Consider the following 18,067-nt stretch of genomic DNA (forward strand, 5'->3'; position numbering starts at 1 on the left):
ATGTTTGAATATTCGCCTCAGAGAACACTTATGTGCTGTAAAAAATTCTACGACTTCTACTTAGGCCGCCCACTGCAGCAGATGCAAATGTGAACCCTTGTTTCAAGAAACAGCCGTGATGTACAAAAATAAAGATCAAACAAGCCGTGAGATAATCGAGGCTTATCATATGCACGTGGACTCCGCCCGCTGTATCAGCCAAACCTCTATCGCACTGCATAAAAAAATAGAATTTTTGAATGGCATGTTCCCGCGCTTCTCTTGTTTATCTGGCAATAACCATGTGACTTAAACGTTTTTTTTTTGTTTGTGCGCGACATAAATTTCAGTTGAAAGTCAGCGCTGGTGTCGTCCTGTTTCTTGTCCTTCGTTTGTGCCGCGCTGCACATTTTCTCGAAGATGGCAGGGTTCCCTATTAGAGGGGGCGAAGGTTCATCGCAGCCCCCCCCCCTCTGCTAAGTCAATGTATGGGGCAGTTTTTGCCCCCCCCCTTCTTAGGTGATATGGGGGGGGGGAGGGGCAACCGCCCCTCCTGCCCCTACCCTGCGTGCGCACGCCTATGAGTGTATAGGTTCGCAGCCGACGCTGTCTTGGTTTGCTCGGTGAAGCGGGGCTGTGGGTCACCGCTGATTACACGTCACTCCAATGTGGTCTGACATCACAAACGTTCGTTACGCTTCCTACGCAGTGACGTCAGTGTCATTCGCGCTAGCGATGGGTCTCGATCGCGAGAACGAGCACATGCGCCCACTTTGGAAGAGAATTATGTATTCTAAACCAGGCCTGTTGCCGGTGGGGGGGGGGGGGATCCTCCCCCCCCCTCCTAATTCTGTTGGAAGGGGGTGTTTAAAAAAATGAAAGTGGGTGTTTTCCTAAAATAGTGAAGGCTTGCAGCAAGCAGGCTCCCCCCCCCCCCAAAAAAAAAAAAAGAATAATTCCTGGCTACAGGCCTGTTCTAAATTCTAAACGCTTGCTGTGTCCAACATTTCGTTTTGTTGTTCCTTACATACACAGGAAGCCTACAGCAAGCTTTTTGTGGCCTGAAAATTTTGTGGCCCCACCCGTTTAAGGCAAAAGCCTTAGCTGCCTGATAATGCGCGAAAATTGACCAGCGTTCCGCGTCGGCGCCCCACGTCGGCGGCGTCAACACGAGTGATGTAAAAAATCATCATTATGTGATGACGTCACCATATGACGTCGAGGGTCACGAAAATTTGTGACGTCATCATGTCGTCGCTGGAACGTCACATAACGTGTCACCGCATGACGTCATTGGTTGGTCAAAGGTGCGCCGATCCCGGAGGCAGTGAAAAACAAGGTGACGTGCAGAAAGCTTACAATGCCCCCGATCCTGGAGGCATTGTAAAACCACTTTAGTTTCAGAAAGATTTCGGGAGGGCTGCTCGGTGGTTTCAACCATAGAGTTTCCTAAAATTAACAAGAGGGGACTCTGGTGCTGCGATCGTTCAGCCACCATGGGAATGATGGGTAGTACACGGATTTGCCTATAGTCTTCGTACTTACGGGCTTCGACCGCACTTGTGGCTTTGTTTAGTGCTGCGTTTTGGTTTTCTTCCGGATAAAAGAAAGGATCGTTGTGAACTTCGTGACCAGATTTGAATTGGTGAGCCTAAAAAAGTTAAGTGGTGATGTCGAACTGCTGAGTGTTTGCTGAACTTCGTCTTGCCACAAAGTGGATGCAGGCGACGCCGAGCCGAACGTAGCCGAAAGTACGAAGTTTAGACAAATCCGTGTACTACCCATCATTCGCATGCTGGCTGAAGCGCCATGCGTTGCAGCTCCCATAGATACTAGCGCCAGGGTTCCCTCTAGTGAGTATTGTAGGAAACTCTATGGGTTCAACAGGCACTGTGCAGTCGAATTCTGACGTGCAGCGTTACCCTGTGAACTAGACAAAAACAGAGATTCCGTGACAAAATGTAGCTGGACTGCTCATTTCAACCAGATTTGACTATCTTACGCTGGACATGTATCACGTAAGCTTTACTAATCAGATCCAATCTGCGGCTTCAAGGAAAAACTGCTTCAACGTTTAATGTTCGTACTGGCTTGTCGGCTGGAATGTTCCACAATTGCTTTGTATCTGGAAAGAACTATATCTATTCTACATAAAATATATACATGTAGCACTGAATTTGTTAAAAAAATATTCTTTTATTGGTAACTTATTTGGTGGCTTGAAGACCAAGCAAGAAGGAAATACTCTGCTCTTATTTCTGTGTTCTTGCTTGTTAAGATGGTAGTATTGTTCAATGACTCATAACACCGCTTCTGTTCAATATGGCTACAAATTTGCCGATAAAATTAAATGACTTGGCTACTTCGGCTACATTTAGCTTGAGTTCTGACTACTTTTCAAATCCACCCAACGACAACTCTGACACCGCACCACGCCAACTGTGAAAGAGAGAAGATGTGAAAGATATAATGAGCATTTGTAAAAACTCATGCATCAGCGTCGGTGGCGCAGTTCGTAAAGCGCCCGACTCCCATGGTGGTCGACTGAAAGGTCGTCGTATCGACTCTAAGGTCATCGAAATTAACGAAACCTTTTCTTCTGATTTTCTTTATCATCTGCGTCATCTGTATTTTACTGACGTATTCCGTCACGGAAATACGTCAGTGAAATCATGGTGGACCCCGGCATAAATCACTTCCGTGGTAAAAGAAGATGGCTTTCGCCTTCGAGTCGATTGAGGCCAATGCACATGGGACCCTATGAGTTTATGCGATATAGTCGCTACTTATAGCATCAGATAATCTGGCGACATGCGCATAAATCCGAAGCCACTAGGAGTTGACACTTTCGAACAGGCGCTGTCACACCGAGAAAATGAAACTTTTTATGTCAAAGCTATTGACGACATTTGGGACGTTAAACACCAGATATTATTAGCTATTGACGACATGCCTGAGCATATTTCTCCCATCTTCTCAATCTCTTGTGCCTCGATGATATCCCTTGTCAGCTGATCTGTCACACCCAGCTGAATTATAGGTGTGAGGACGCCATTCTGAAAGTGTCAACTCTTAGCGGCTTCGTACTTGTGCATTGATGTGGTCAGATTATGTTATGTCACAGACGACTGTGTTTCCAATCACTTGGTAATCACTCTGTTGCTTTAACCGACCACTGGTTGTGTGCTCTACGCATTACGCGTCAGGCCCTGGTCTATTTGTTTAGATTGATGTCAACTAGGATATCCGCTACAACTGTTTCTTCTCTGACCGATTCTGCTGACCGAAACTGGAAAAATTCGGGGAGAGCTCCGCCCCCCCGCCATGTCCCCTGCCTACGCCAGTGGTCGGCGACCTCCAAGTGATCTTGAACCAAAAGCCAGAGTCGTTATATTTGGCACCATTGCAAGAACAAAATAAGATAATCCGGGGAACGAGTCAAAGGTCCAGAAAATGCGGTCCCTAGCCCCGTACCCTAAGATGGGCGTACAGGGTACCCTAGAGATGCACCATATTTTTCGCCCGCCATAGGGAACCCTATGTACGCCCACCTGCTGAGTTCCAGGGTGTAACTGAAGCTCAGCATAGAAGCCTTCATGGGAAAGTGTTATCCTTCTGCATTTTCTGGCGATTCGTGACGTCACGATGACGTGATATGGTGACGTCATCATACGGTGCCGTCATCATATGGTGACGTCATCGCGTGATCAGGCTTTTTGCATCACTCGTGTTGACGTCGCCGACGCCGACGGTCAATTTTAGCGGCATCTGAGGCTTTATTCGCCATGGCAGTCGTACTAGTAGTAGTAGTAGTAGTAGCAGTAGTAGTAGTATTAGTATATAGTATTAGTAGTATTAGTAGTAGTAGTAGTAGTAGTAGTAGTAGTAGTAGTAGTAGTAGTAGTAGTAGTAGTAGTAATGGAAGGAATAGCGCACCTTTATGGCCAGTGCGTCCTCGTTGTCGTAGACGAAGACGCGCAGGGATCCCGGTGCGTGGCAGAGCACGGAGACGTGATCCCTCGAGTAAGTAAGCTTATACTTGGTCTTGTCACCGGAGCGTCTGTCTGGGCACACCTGAGAACAAGGACAGTGGTACGACAGGAAGATAGGTTAGAAGGTGCGTTCCAAGGAGGTTAAAACAAATTAGGGTAGCTTCCCACCGGTGGTGACAAAGGCTGAAGGAACAACGGAGCTAGGCGACCTTAGCCCAGCAGTCAAACCTAGCCTATAGAGCCTAGACTTAAGCCTAGACATAGCCGCATATGAGCATAGAGGTAGAGTGTACTAGAAGTTCTGAGTGGGACGAGCAGCCGGCTCTGCACCTGCATCGTAGCGAAGCGCGGTTCGTTGACAGTTGGCGTGGCGGCGCTGCGGTCGCATTGGATTGGTGGTGGCATTGGTTCGGACGTGTTCCAAGTGTGTTCGTCGTCGCATTCACCTATTAGCTGCGTTGGCTCGTAATGTGTGCGTGAGCGCTGCTGCTGTTTTGTCACTGTCTACTACTGTGCTGTGGTAGGAGCCTTCTATGCCCAAATGCGTGAGTGCCAACGACTTCGGCATGACAAAACCTAGGCTTCGCCATTGCTACGCACCGGGATGCCGCATAGGCTATGCCGGCGGCCAAGCAGAAAGGAAGCTATCGCTTTTTAGCGTTCCAAAAGATGAAAGTAGAAGAAAAATCTGGGAAAGGAACCTCCATCGCAGCGACAAAGCTCTCGAGGAAAACTGTGCAGTGTGTGAGCTCCACTTCGAGGACCGCTACGTACTGCCTGAATACGTCCACATCATTGACGGCAAAGAAGTGAGAATCGCCCGCGGTGCTCCTGCGCTGACGCCAGACGCAGTGCCTACAGTCTTGCCCAACGCTCCGAAATATTTGAGCACGAAACTGCCTCCTAAACGCGCTCCTCGTAAACGGGAAGCGCCTACCGTGCCGGGACCCCATGGAATAGCAAGAAAGCCTGCACGAGCACGCCTGTCGACGAGGACTTTGAAAGTCAAGGCGACGTGCACGACGTGTCGACAGCGTCGTTGAAACTAGAAAACTTGCGAGAACTGAGGACTCCGTCTAAATATTGGTCGGTGCACCAATTCCATGGCTATGAAGGCGCTGTTTATACACCGTCGAAGTTGGATACGTGCTCTGGCACTGTCACTTCAGAGAGGGCAGTCCTTTTTCACGTGAGCGTGATTGAGCAGGCTAGTTACAAAACATTTCTGAATGGAAAGCTCTCTGAAGGACTTGCAAGAACTGTATTGCAGGAAGAGGAAGCCCTTCTTCGAGCATCTAAATTTTTTAAATGTCCAGGTGCACTCAGCACTTCGTCTATTACCGAAGGGGATTTAACGACGAAGCTGTTTTTTTTAACCGTGGCCAAGCAGCAAACACGTTGACAGGAATTTGCTTGTTCTGTTGACTCAAATGGTCTAAAATTTTGTAGACTTGGTCCGAAGCCAATAAGGGTCCAGATTTGCAACAGAAGGCCCACCTGACCGTTGTCAAGTGGGCCTTCTGTTGCAAATCTGGACCCTTATTTTCTTCTAATTGATTCAATTACAGCAATCTTAGAAACCCTTGTTTTCGGCCTTTAATTCTGTCAAAGCATTATTCTCGGTTATTCACTCTCACTCTGCACTCCCTACTTTGGTAGCCTGCACTATAGCGTTTATTATAACACTTCAGCTCCACATTTTTTTGAAACCGTGGTTAAGAGCAATAAATTGTTTACAAGGTTAGCACTGGTAGTTTATTTCTGTGTAGAGCATTCTCGGCATATCTGAGTAATCTTGCGTGCGGTCGCAGCATGCTCAAAATATTGTAATTGCAATAATTAAAAAGGATACTAAAGTATCCCGACAGTTTCGAGGGGTGTGCGAAAAGCTGCAAAAGTAGTATGTCAACGGCAGCTATCACTCTCGGGCGTTCAGACAAACGAACGAATGCCGCTGAAAATTTCCATGGTAGAAAATTAGGGCACTGACCCCGCATTCACTTCTAATTTATGCACTTGCCACCACGACACTTTTAAGTGGTCAATTTCTTAGAGAAATATGACCGGATCAGTCAGTTGGTATCATTGACGCATCGCTGTCCGTGTTCTAGAGGGAACACGAAAAAGAATACACGGCACGCTTTCGTTGGAAAGCCTTATAAGTCACTTTGAATTTATTCTCACTTGTTTTCTTCTACCCTAATGTCTGTATATAGATGCTATAAATAGAAAAACAGGGCGAAACGCGAGCAAGCGTGGCCGGTGCGCCCCGGCACGCTCGGTCGCGACCAATCCAGTTCGCCCGCAGCGCCCCCTATTCCGTCAACGAGTGCCGCCTCAGCATGAGCGCTCCGTTCGTCCCACTCAGATCCTTCTAGTACACTCTAATAGAGGAGCAGTTAAGCCCGGAAAAGCCAAGTTGAACCTCTCACTCTCTCTCTTTCTGTCTGCTTCTCTTTCTTTCTCTATTTCTGTCTGTCTTTCTTTTTCTCATTATCTTGCCTATAGGAACGCAATCATATGGTTCCCATAAATGCTTGTTCTGGTATACCGTGCCTGGATAGCCGAGTGGTTACTACGCTCGCCATCAGACCGTGGGCACCCTGGTTCGAATCCCGCCTCCCTAAGAAACTTTATTTTGTTTTATTTATTTCTTCCTCTCCGCTTCCTCTCCTCCCCCTCTTTCCCTCCTCCAACGCGTTGCTAGGTGACGCATGGCGACGTCATCGCTCGGCGAGGTTTTTCTGCGAACACCTAACGGCCTAACGTCCGGCTTAAAGAGCTTCGCTGTTAGAACAATCTGGGGTGGAAATGCTAGAGTCCCGAAAGTAGAAGGCAGACCTCGGGCACGATAAAAAGTTAGCTTACAGCGAACTAAAGATAGCGATTCCCTCGCACGCATTTTGGGTGTGATACTGGTCAACGCGTCTCTTCGCGTTACTGGCGTCCTTAAAAAGCATAAAGGAGTAATGGGAAATTTTATTACAGATCTTGTTACCAATAATCTTCGGGATAGGTTACCGCGTTTATTCGAATATGGTGCGGCCTCTTCTTCAAAAAATGTCAGCCCCAAATAGCTATCGACCCATATTCGTGACCAGAGGAACTCGGCATACATTCGTGATCAAAGTAGCAAAAGCACCGATCTAATGGAGTTAAACTGTCGCGTCCACCATCCTTCAAGCAGCGCAAGCTGCAATGGTAGATCACATATGTGTATTTGCAATAAACTGACACGCCGCAAAAATAACGAGAAAAAATACCATTAAGAAGTCTAATAAAATATTCGCGCCAGTTGCACACCGTGAAAACTGCACAAACTGTGGAGCAGGGCTGTGGGTTCGCCTGCCTTGTTGACGCATGGCTTGCGTTAGTCTAAGTCGAAGCTGCTGGTTCGCCTGTCTTTGTTGGCGCTCGGCCATGCGTCTCAGTCTTCCGAAGCTGAGGGTTAGCTCGCATTAGCTGGCGTTTCGCATTCTCTCTTCCGTAGATGCGGGAGGGACAGCGGAAGTGAAAGGACACTCGTTTTCGTTACTTCCTCGCTCATTCCTCGCCTGTACTTCCGCCCTTCCGCGCTTCACGCTGCTCATCTTCACCGTAAACACCTTCTGAAAAGCACTTTCGCTATTATATTACCTCGTTCTTCCTTACCTCTGTATAGCTGCCGAAGGAGTTGGCACTCGGGTCTGACACACACCGTTCGAAGAACTCCACCTTGTCGCTGGAGCGCAGCACATTCCAACGTCCTTTTAAGGTCACAGACACCAAAGCTCTCAGTCTTGTTCTTTTCAAGGACATCTGCTGGGCGGCGAACAATGCAGTACCCTGCGGAGTACCCATAAAAGCCGGACGTCACTTGTCGCGTATCGTTTGTCACATGTCGAAATTGTCCGAGATCTTAGTATCTTCATGCATAGAGTTTCCTACAATATTTACTACACCAGGTTACAACCAAGGAGGTTTAAGAATTTTTTAAAACCTTCTTGGTTATAATCCAAGAAATAAAAAGAGGCAGCTACGCACTAGCGGTGCGTAGGAAACAGCAAAAACACTGAGGAAACAGCGGAGCTAGTGGCAAGTGTGGTACGAATTACACAAAAGAAAGGGTGCAGCCACTGCTACCTACATTGATATATATATATATATATTATAATATATATATATATATATAATATATATATAGATATATATATATATATATATATATTATATATATATATTATATAATAAATAAATAAAGCAGACGATCACTGCTCTATATTGTCATGTAATTCACTGCAGAGAAAACAATGCACGCAACAAATGTGTGTGCGTATATATATATATATATATATATATATATATATATATATAATATATATATATATATATTATGTCTATATATATATATATATATATATATATATTATATATAGATATACACACACCGGTGTCCCAGCTATATCTTAGCCAAGGGTTAAAAAATACGATATTAGAGGCAGGCGAATGAAACCAGTTGCAAATTGCTGGAAGCCGCCTTGTGCACTACAGGCAATAATTTGTTTTGTAATTAATTAATTTGTTAATTAGGATTATTTAAATAAATTGCTAAATATTGACTTTAGGCAAGAAATGCGACTTGCAAAGTTCAAGAGCGTCTTCAGAAACCCCCATTGCATTATGTGCGATAAAGAAAGTCTCACGTATACCATCTTTCCCAAGCTGCAAAGAAAGCCCGCGAAATACAAGGAGAACCACGTGACTAGCGCATTTGCGCGGCAGCGAACGTGCTGCTCTCAGCCGTGGTTTGAGCGAACCAAATTAGCTGCTGCCGCGACTCGCGGGCTCCGTTGCAGCGGTAGGCCGATAAGTTGGCAGTGGTTTTTTCGCCACAAGTGCCACAAGTGCGTTCGAAGTGCGCAAGCACGAAGATTAGACAAATCCGTGTACTACCCATCATTTCCATGGTGGCTGAACGATCGCAGCGCCAGAGTCTTCTCTAGTTAACTTTAGGAAGCTCTATGGGCGGATGGTCACGTTTCGCCGCACTCCTCGGTGCTTTAATAAATATTTTATTCTGTTCCTGACGTCTCAGCCTTCACGCTCAGCCCTCACAACTACGTAAACCATGGTACACACTAACAAAGCAGAAAACTGGGCGAGTTGGTATGTGTTCATCGTCACAGGATAGCGCGCACTTACAACGGGGACAAAGGTAGAAGAACACGACAACACAAGCGCTATGTAGCGCTTGTGTTGTCGTGTTCTTCTACCTTTGTCCCCGTTGTAAGTGCGCGCTATCCTGTGACCATGGTACACACATTTGACATGCTTTTCCTTGCTTTCATCTTGTGCTTTTCCATATCGTGTAATTTCTTAGGTCCTATAAGATTTTTCTGCTTAACTTGTTAACTTGTTAATGACCTGTTGTTACGAGTCTGTTTGAGAGCGCTCACGTGTTGTAGTATGCCGACATATATATGTACATGGGCGTTTCTCAAGAAACCATCAGCTGGAAGTGTGCGCTTGTCTTTGCTCCTTCCTTTGTCCGTTCTCCGCTCCTGCGCTGTTTGTTGAAGATGAATTACTGAGTAGCCCAATCTCGAACCTTGCTGCAATGTAGCCACTAACGCCAGCCATGCTGAGCATAAACAAGTTGCTAATGGTGGCGAGAATTACGATGTTGGTTACGTAAGCTTCCACATTATGCAGATAGTAAGAAAATTGGCGCCTACCAGATCGTAGTTGTAGTCCGAGGTGATATTTTCGTCATCTGGGAAGTCAAACGGGTAACGTGTCGGTGGCATGATGGCGCAGTTCCTCACCGTGTTGTCTCCGTATGTATAGTGGCCGATGGCTATGAAGATGTACGGGTCGAAGCCGACTTTGCTGTTTTCGGGATACGAGCACAGAAGAAACGCTTTGTCAGTATACACCTACCAACCCGAGGGGCAGTCGTGATGCTACATTTTAAAGATCAATCAATCAATAAGTTTATTATCATGATATAAAAGGATGTTACAGGGAGTAAAATATACAGACGAGGGTCCCAAAGTACACGACTGCAACGGGACCCTCGGTGATGATAACAAATATATAAAACAAGGATAAGCAGCTGTTAGAATCGCAGAAACAAACAATACACAAAGCAGATTGAAAAAACAAAAGGGCATGGAATGAAAAAAAAAAACAAATAATAAATACAGTGTAAAGCAACAGAAAAAAAGACAGATCAACTATTTAACAGATGCTCTTTTAATGAGTTTTTAAATGAAATTAAAGAAACTCTACATTTTAGTGAAGTGGGCAAATTATTCCATATGGCGATGGTACAGAAGAGAGAAGACGATTTACCATAGTTAGTATGAATCTTAGGAAGTAAAAAGTTATTGTTAGCCGCAAACCTGGTTGTGGTAGTATTAACATCTTTGGATAAATGAAACTAGCAGAAAGTTGATTTCTTATTTGTTTATGCAGAAACATAATTAGATTAAACCGAAATAGGTTGCTAACAGTTAAGATGTTATTGCAGTGAAAAGGGGGAACGGCGGTACTGTCGCGAGAGCAGTAAAGATAGCGCGAAGAGCTCGATTTTGTAGATGTTGTATGGATGAAAGATGACACTGTTAAGTATTCCCCCATGATGCGATGCCATAAGTGATATGAGAATGAATGAATGCGAAGTAAAGAGAAAGGAGTGCATTATGAGAAAAATATGAGCGAGCTTTGAGTAATGCGCGAATGCCGAACGCTGCCGTTTTTCTAATGTGAGCAATATAAAGAGCGAAGTTGAGTTTAGCATCGAGGTGAAGGCCAGGAAATGATACTCTGTCGCTGACATTAATCAAATGAGAGTCAACTGTGATTGCTGTTGAGGAGGTTAACTTGTATTGAACTGATCTAAAAACCATAAACTTAGATTTATTTGGATTAATAATTAAAAAAATTTCCTGGCACCACTTTAACATGCTACGAAGTACAGCACTTATTTATTAGTGACGGTATCAATACATCTATCAGCAAAGGAAATGGTAGTATCGTCAGCATATAAAACGCAGTGAGCCATGTGTATAATGTCAGGAAGGTCATTAATGTAAAGTAAAAAAAGAAACGAACCCAGTAATGACCCTTGAGGAACCCCTTGATTTATAGTTTTAGTAGAGCAAAATGAGCCCGATATGTAAACAGTGTGCTTTCTGTTAAGGAGGTAACTGTTTAAAATTTTGAGGGATGGACCTCCAATACCATATGCTTCGAGTTTCTAGGATAAAATGAGATGATTATTGGTATCAAATGCCTTTGTGAAGTCCAAAAAAACTGACCCAACTACAAATCCTGAATCAATGGAGCGTTTGATGAAGTCTGATAGGGCAAGGTTAGGGGAACTTCCAGCGCGAAAGCCAAATTGACAGGGCTTCAATATATTAAATTTATTCAGGTACTTGTTTAGTTTTTCGATGACGTTACTCAGGGAAGAAAGAATGCAGATGGGGCAATAGTTGGAAGCAGATTGCTCATCACCCTTTTTAAAAATAGGAAGAACTTAAGCTATCTTTAGAGAAGTAGGGAAACTGCCATGCTTGAACGCAAGATTTATAATTATAGAAAGTGGTTCAGAAATAATGTCTACTACAAGTTTTAAGTGTCGTGCTGAGATTTTATCTATACCAGGGCCGGTTTCTTTGAGACTTTTGATTGCTGTGGACACGTCATCAGGGCTCACGGGGAAAAGAAAAAAAGAACGATTAGGACGTTGTAGATTACGGCTAGAACTGCTATGTTTTTGACTGAAAATTTCGAAAAAATAATTACTAAAAGCATAAGCAACGCTTTCAGGGTTATCATGTGTAATGCCTTTACATGTCACTTTCTGCAAAGGTGAACTATGTGATGATCGATTTACGAAATCGTTTAAGAGTTGCCATTCTCTTTTAGAGTTGCTTTTTCACTAGATATTTGGTCATCATAATATTTTTTCTTGGCATTTCTCAAGAGACATGAAAGAACATTCGAATATTTTTTATAGCGTGAAGCTAAAGCAGTGTTAAATGGTTGTCTTTTGACTTTTCTGTACAGGTTATATTTTTACGCATACTTTTTAGCACTCCCTGAGATAACTAAGGGTTCCTAGGATATTAGTACCTCTTTTTACGTTTGTCTGTTTTAGTACACTCTTCTACGGCTTTATGGAAAAGGGAAGAAAACTTGTTCAATGTCTGGTCTACATTGCATAGTGCTGTAACACTGGACCAATCAGTTTTAATAATGGCATTGAAAAACTATTCCTGGTCAAGTATGGGAGTAACACGCGGGGGTGGATCAAATGGCTTCAAGACGTTGAAAGCAAGAAATATGGGATAATGATCAGTGATGTTCACGTCAATTACTCCTGCAGAGAGAGAGGGCGAGAAATTACAGATGGCATGATCAAGCCATGAAGCAACACCAGAAATCGGGCATCTAGCAGGAGATGAAATATACTCAAAACCGTATCCACTGAAACAGTCAATATATTCTGTGTATGCACAATTGTCTGTGTTAAGCAAGTTGATGTTGATGTCACCAACTAAGACAACGCGCTTGCCTTCCGATGATAGCTGATTCAAAATGGCATCCAGGCAAGAAAACAAATCCCTCACATTTAAAGAAGGCGAACGGTAAATACAACCCCGAATAACGTTGTTATTATCGTTTAAAAAGAATTATTTAATTTAATCCACACGGATTCGCAATGGGAGATGCCCAAGGAAAGATCTTGTCGGCGGGTGTAGGACAGATCTGAGGCGATAAATATTACTGAGCCACCATAGCTGCCTGTACAGCGGTGACAGTACTCAGCTTCGTACGATGACGGGTCGAACAGATTGTCGTCGTAAGTGCAGAGCCATGTTTCAGAGATGCAAATGATGGAGAAAGAATGCGCGAGTGAACATACAGAGTTATAAATATTATCCGAATTTTCGCGGAGGCTACGCGCGTTGAAATGAACCAAGGAGCGACTACTATCATCTAGCATATGTTTAGCCTCGTCAGGAGATAGCAAAGCCATGATGATAAGATGAACGAGCGTTCTGGACGAAAATGGGCGTAGGACTCAGTGGCTATGAAAAGATACTAAGATCGCTAAGTATACTAAGATATTTACACATTTAGACATAAATCGAGTAAACATTACAGCAATACGTAGAGGAAGAGACATGCCGTCGAACAGTAAAAATTTTTTCAGCCATTTCCGCGCCGTGAGAACCGTCGGACAACAAAGCTTGAAGCTCGCGAGTGTACGAGATTGGCTAGCGAGATCACGTGGTGTCGTGAACCCACAGATAGATTTGTGATATGCGCGCTTACACATTTCGAGCATCATCATCATCATCATCATCATCATCATCATCGTTTCGTTCTATTTATTTGTTTATTCACTCCCTCCCTCTGGTCACCTGACCTGCGTGGCGACTACTACTTACGACTGCGACGACGACGTTACAAGGTAGACTAAGGCAAGCTTCGCTGTAATTGAATCGTGGGGCCGCAACACTCATGCGGGGGCCCATTACCCGCGAATCCGTAACTCACGTTGCTACCGCAGACGCCTCTCCGCTAGTTCCTCTGCTGTGAGCGCGCTGCGCTGACTAGCCATCTTCCTTTCTGTCTGCTATACGCACGCCAGTGGCCCAGAGTATCCCCTCCTTCTCCTGCGATCGCATAAGCTAGAGTTGGGGTCTGAAACATGCGGTCCCTATTATTATTCAGCACATGAGATTATTCAGTATAGTAGTGTACTATTTATGAGTTCAACTATTTTTCTACGTTACTACATGTTGGTATTTGGACTTGTGTTCTGCATTTTCATTTGTGTGAACCTGGTTTATATTGTTCGTTTAAGTCCTCGCAACACGTAATTTAGTATATTTCGATATCACGCTTTAGTTTATTTTTTGTGAAGTGCTTTTACTTGATTTGTTTTCTTTTTAATTATTACAGCAGGTCCCCTTGAAGACTAGAGCTTTGGGACCTCCTGTGTATCATGTTAATATGTAACATTTTCATGACTGAATGAGTAAAATTTCTGTTCTTCACGGGCCGCGTGCGACCCGGCCCGCACATAATTGTACTAGTCCCATTTTTTTTTTTTTTTGCTTCGTATTTCCGTGAGCCTTCAACGCGCAATGGACAGCAGTCCACACCAGAAAGGAAGTTGGCGGGCAAAAGCTAACGGTCGGGTTTCTCTTCGAATATTTTTGGTTCAAAAGCTGTCTTACTGCGGCCCATGGTTGCCGAAGGCTATGTTGCTCACTGCAAGAAGGATTTTACCTGGCGACGGTGCTGGGTTTCCAGATCGGCGTCCATATTTTAATCATTCGGGAGATCCGTATGGACATGTTTCTCGAATCCTGACGCAAAGTTACTTTTCGAAATGACCCATATATGATATATGGAAAAGGCCTTCTTTCTATAATAATAATTGTTGGCGTTTAACGTCCCAAAACCACGATATAAAGGCCTTCTTTCGAATGACAGCGTTAGCTGGCATTACATTAACACCCCCCGCACCCCCCGACATCAATCCTCCACACTATCACGGCCCTTGCGGGACTGAATTTCGTGACAGCGGCCCGCTAGCTGAGGATAGTTTGAGGCCCCTGGGCTAGAGGCAAGCAGCTTTTCTGTAACAAAAAAAAAAAGAAGAGAAAGAAAGCTTCGCACTAGAGGTGCCAAGCCTGAAGAAAGTGCGGATCTGGGCAGCCTTCTTTGTTTCTCTTCGGTTTTCTTTCTTTCCTCCTCTCTTTCTTTCGTTTTCTCTTTTCCAGTTTTGTGTGGCTTTTCCTTCTCTCTTTATTTCTGTTTATTTCTATTTTTCTTCCTATTTTCCCCTTTCCTTCTTTCTCTTTCTCGCTTACTTCCTGTTTTCTTTCTATTTTTATACGTGGTTTTGCCTGCGTTACGCCAAGCGACGACAGCATACGACAGCATACGACAGCCCGGGCCCCTAAAGAGCTCCGCACTTGAAGGACTTCGGCCCACCCACCTGAAGTCGAGGGCGTATTGCAAGCTCCAGTCGAACTGCGGATCAGGAGCGGCAAGTGCAGTGGCCACGTGATGTCCCAGCTGTTTCGGCATCTGGAGCAGGTCATCTATTTTCTACGAAGAAACGAAACGACCAGCACACTTATGCAAGAACGGCGTGACGCTAGAAGCAAGCGAAATGCGCGAAGATAAGCGCGGGAACTCTAAAGGGATCGACAAGTGGCCAGAAAATGCGATTAGATCCTGGGGGAAATGAAAATACCATAAATTATAGTGACAGATTCAAGCATGCTTTTCGCGGTTTGACAACACCCTTAGAAAAAAAAAGGGTCGGTATATTCACTAAATAAATACTAACCGTTTACATGTCACAAAAAGCACTCTCTTATTAGCTCAAGGTAGGTAAATGCAGGTTAGTGAAATTCGCTACCTGGTTAGTAAGTGAACAATACCAACTGGAATGGTTAGTGCGTTACTAAGTTTTTAGTAACCGCACCAGCAACTTAATAGACGTACTAAAATTTTCGAGCTACAAAAGCCACTAAAGGATTCTGCCTATTTTGTTTTTATGTCTATGTGCATTGCAATATCAAGTTGAGGCTATTACCAATGCACATCTGAGAGCAAGAGGAAATTAAAAAAAAAACATGGATGATCCCTCCGTCACAGGAATCGGTATAACACGAAAGTGAAACGTATCCACACAGAAGTAGTGCTTATTCTGTAATGATATATGGGAGCTTGTACAATGTCTATTCGTGTTTGGCAGCTATAGCACCGATTGGCGTGGATGCGCCCATGTTGACGCCCAGTTCATAGAGGTTCTTAGCTTGAGCCGCAAACGCGTGCGTCCCGCTGGCCCCTGTCTCGCTTCACCAAGGCACGACATTCGCCCGTCGAAATCGTGTCCTTTCTGCAACACGTATTGCAGCAGTTTTGTTAGTCGGTGCTCTCGCAGTCGAAGTAGTCGGCGGCGGAGAAATATTGTTGGTGCATGTGGAAGCTGCGCCGCGCGCCCGCCATATCGGAGGCCATGCTTTAACCATTACCTCCGATATCGCACGCAATCTCTGAGTAAGCGCTAGTAAGTGTCGATCGTGACACATTACTTCTTTTCACCTCTCACAGACGGCGGCACCACCCCCGCTCCGCCCCGCCTATCTACACCGCCAACAGAGAGCTTACGAGAGAGAATGTGTGAAAGATATAAGGCGCATTCGTGAGGTGTCCAGGGTGATTCCACGTAAGATCGAAAAATCGATGGCTGGTCGACCTCTCAAATTTATTTCAAAAATTTTATATATTATTGCCTGATGAGCGGAAAGAAGAGATCCGCAATTTGTTTTGCCGCCAAAAATTTTTTCGAAGCACAGGAAATCAATAATGACGAAGAGGTGGAGTGGAGCGCTCATCCGCTCTGCTGTTTTGGCCAACTTTCGTTACGAATTGCACAAAATATATTAAAGTTAGGTAGCTGAAATTTCTTTAACTAAATATATGCATGTTTTTGCTTTTGCTCAGGTTCTCTCAAGCGTGAGTGCACCCTGAAAAAATCGCCAGGCCTGCGCAGAACCCGCAGCACAGTCACAGCGAAAGCTGGAAGAGCGGCATTTCCAGAGCCCGTTGTGGACTCATGGGGCAACTAATACAAGTGCACATGCAAGGTACCCACTACGCCTTAAACCACCGTAACTTTCATGACGTAAGGAAGCACCCACTGTGCCATTATTCGTCATTCTGCGGAAAAGCGAGGTACCCGCTACACATCTGCAAGTCATTATGTGCAATTTGTTGTGCTGTGGCTGATGACCATGAAGAATTATAGTTGATCCTTATATAATGGGTTGGAAGCATTCAACACCCCACTCGTTGCGGAATTCACATTGTGTGATGCCTGTTTGTTATTTTGCTCTTCTACAATGCTATAATGCACATGTTAACACGATTCCTTGACCGGCGTGGCACTTGTACAGGGTATTTTTGCGAGGGAGTTTCAAGCACCGGCGTGGCTCTGTGGTAGAATACTCGGCTGCCACGCAGAGGGCCCGGGTTCAAGTCCTATCCGTTCCTAGAAATTTTTTCTCTCAGTTTTTCTTATTTCTTGCGATAGTGGTTACGGACACCAGCGGCGGCGGCGGCGGCGTATACCTACTGGGCCAAAATCGGCTCTTGTGATCTCGTAACAGCTTTCGCTGTAATATATAAAGGCCTCAAACACTACCACTGTCACCAGAGCCATAGCCGAGAGCACAGAGTGGTTGCTTACTAGTGGCTAGGTAGGCGACGGGTGAAAGCTAACAGTCACCACCGGAGGTACGGGGTGTTATGTTGCGTTGTAGTTGGGCCGCGATAAATACGGGGCCAGCCCAGTCGAGAGCAGAAGTGGAACTGTGTATTCTCCAGCTCAAGGTTACAGAAGCGTAACGTAGGTGGCGCTACTTGCTGTCCTTTAGTTGAAGGCGGCGCATAGATGGCAGCACTAGAGAAGGAGCTGTAATATTGCGCGCATATGTAAAGCCGCGTTCAGACAGCAGTCGCATCTGTCATAAGTGTCGTATCGCGTAACTGCTGTAACGTCCGTTTACGTTGATAGCGACCACGAGTGTTCACATCGAGCCCTTCGTTAATATACGTTTTTTTACGACGGGCCAATCACCGCTCTGATTTTCGAACATGGCGCCGTTGGTCGTAGACAACCACCTTGGTCGTAGAGAATGGGTCTTTGACGCACTTCACCGACGAGCAACTCATCGCTGCACAATGAAGGCCCTTCCGCACTCGTCGTGGAACTTGGCGCAAGAACAGAAAACAACGAACGCCGGCAAACCAGCTCCACAGACACGCTGCTGCATGCCATTGCATTGAGCCGGTGGCGCCGAGGTGCGGAAGTGAAAGATTAACGTGAGCGTTTGGGCGAGTTGGTAATCCATCATCAAAAAATTTCGACAGCGCGGAAAAAACACCAAACAGCGCTAGTCTGTCTCACCTCCCTTTTGTCCGTTCGTGTTTCTTCCTCGCTGTTGAAATGTTTTGACGGTGGAGTGAACGAGAGCGACACGCGTGCTCCTTGCGCAACCGCTCCATGAGCGGAA

At 45.1% G+C, this 18,067-nt stretch overlaps 1 protein-coding gene across 1 annotated transcript in view; it reads right to left on the reverse strand.

The window, feature by feature from the left end:
• The window catches only part of LOC119399249 (uncharacterized), a 58,511-nt gene that overhangs the window by 767 nt on the left and 39,677 nt on the right, over positions 1 to 18,067 (reverse strand). Inside the window, exons 3-6 of the mRNA XM_049417589.1 lie at positions 14,977 to 15,089; positions 9,686 to 9,839; positions 7,623 to 7,796; positions 3,916 to 4,053 (exon numbers count right to left, since the gene is read on the reverse strand). Of these exons, the coding sequence (XP_049273546.1) occupies positions 3,916 to 4,053; positions 7,623 to 7,796; positions 9,686 to 9,839; positions 14,977 to 15,089 (579 nt within the window). The remainder of the gene's footprint in view (positions 1 to 3,915; positions 4,054 to 7,622; positions 7,797 to 9,685; positions 9,840 to 14,976; positions 15,090 to 18,067) is intronic.

This window comes from Rhipicephalus sanguineus, chromosome 7, assembly GCF_013339695.2.
Source record: "Rhipicephalus sanguineus isolate Rsan-2018 chromosome 7, BIME_Rsan_1.4, whole genome shotgun sequence".
NCBI lineage: Eukaryota > Metazoa > Arthropoda > Arachnida > Ixodida > Ixodidae > Rhipicephalus > Rhipicephalus sanguineus.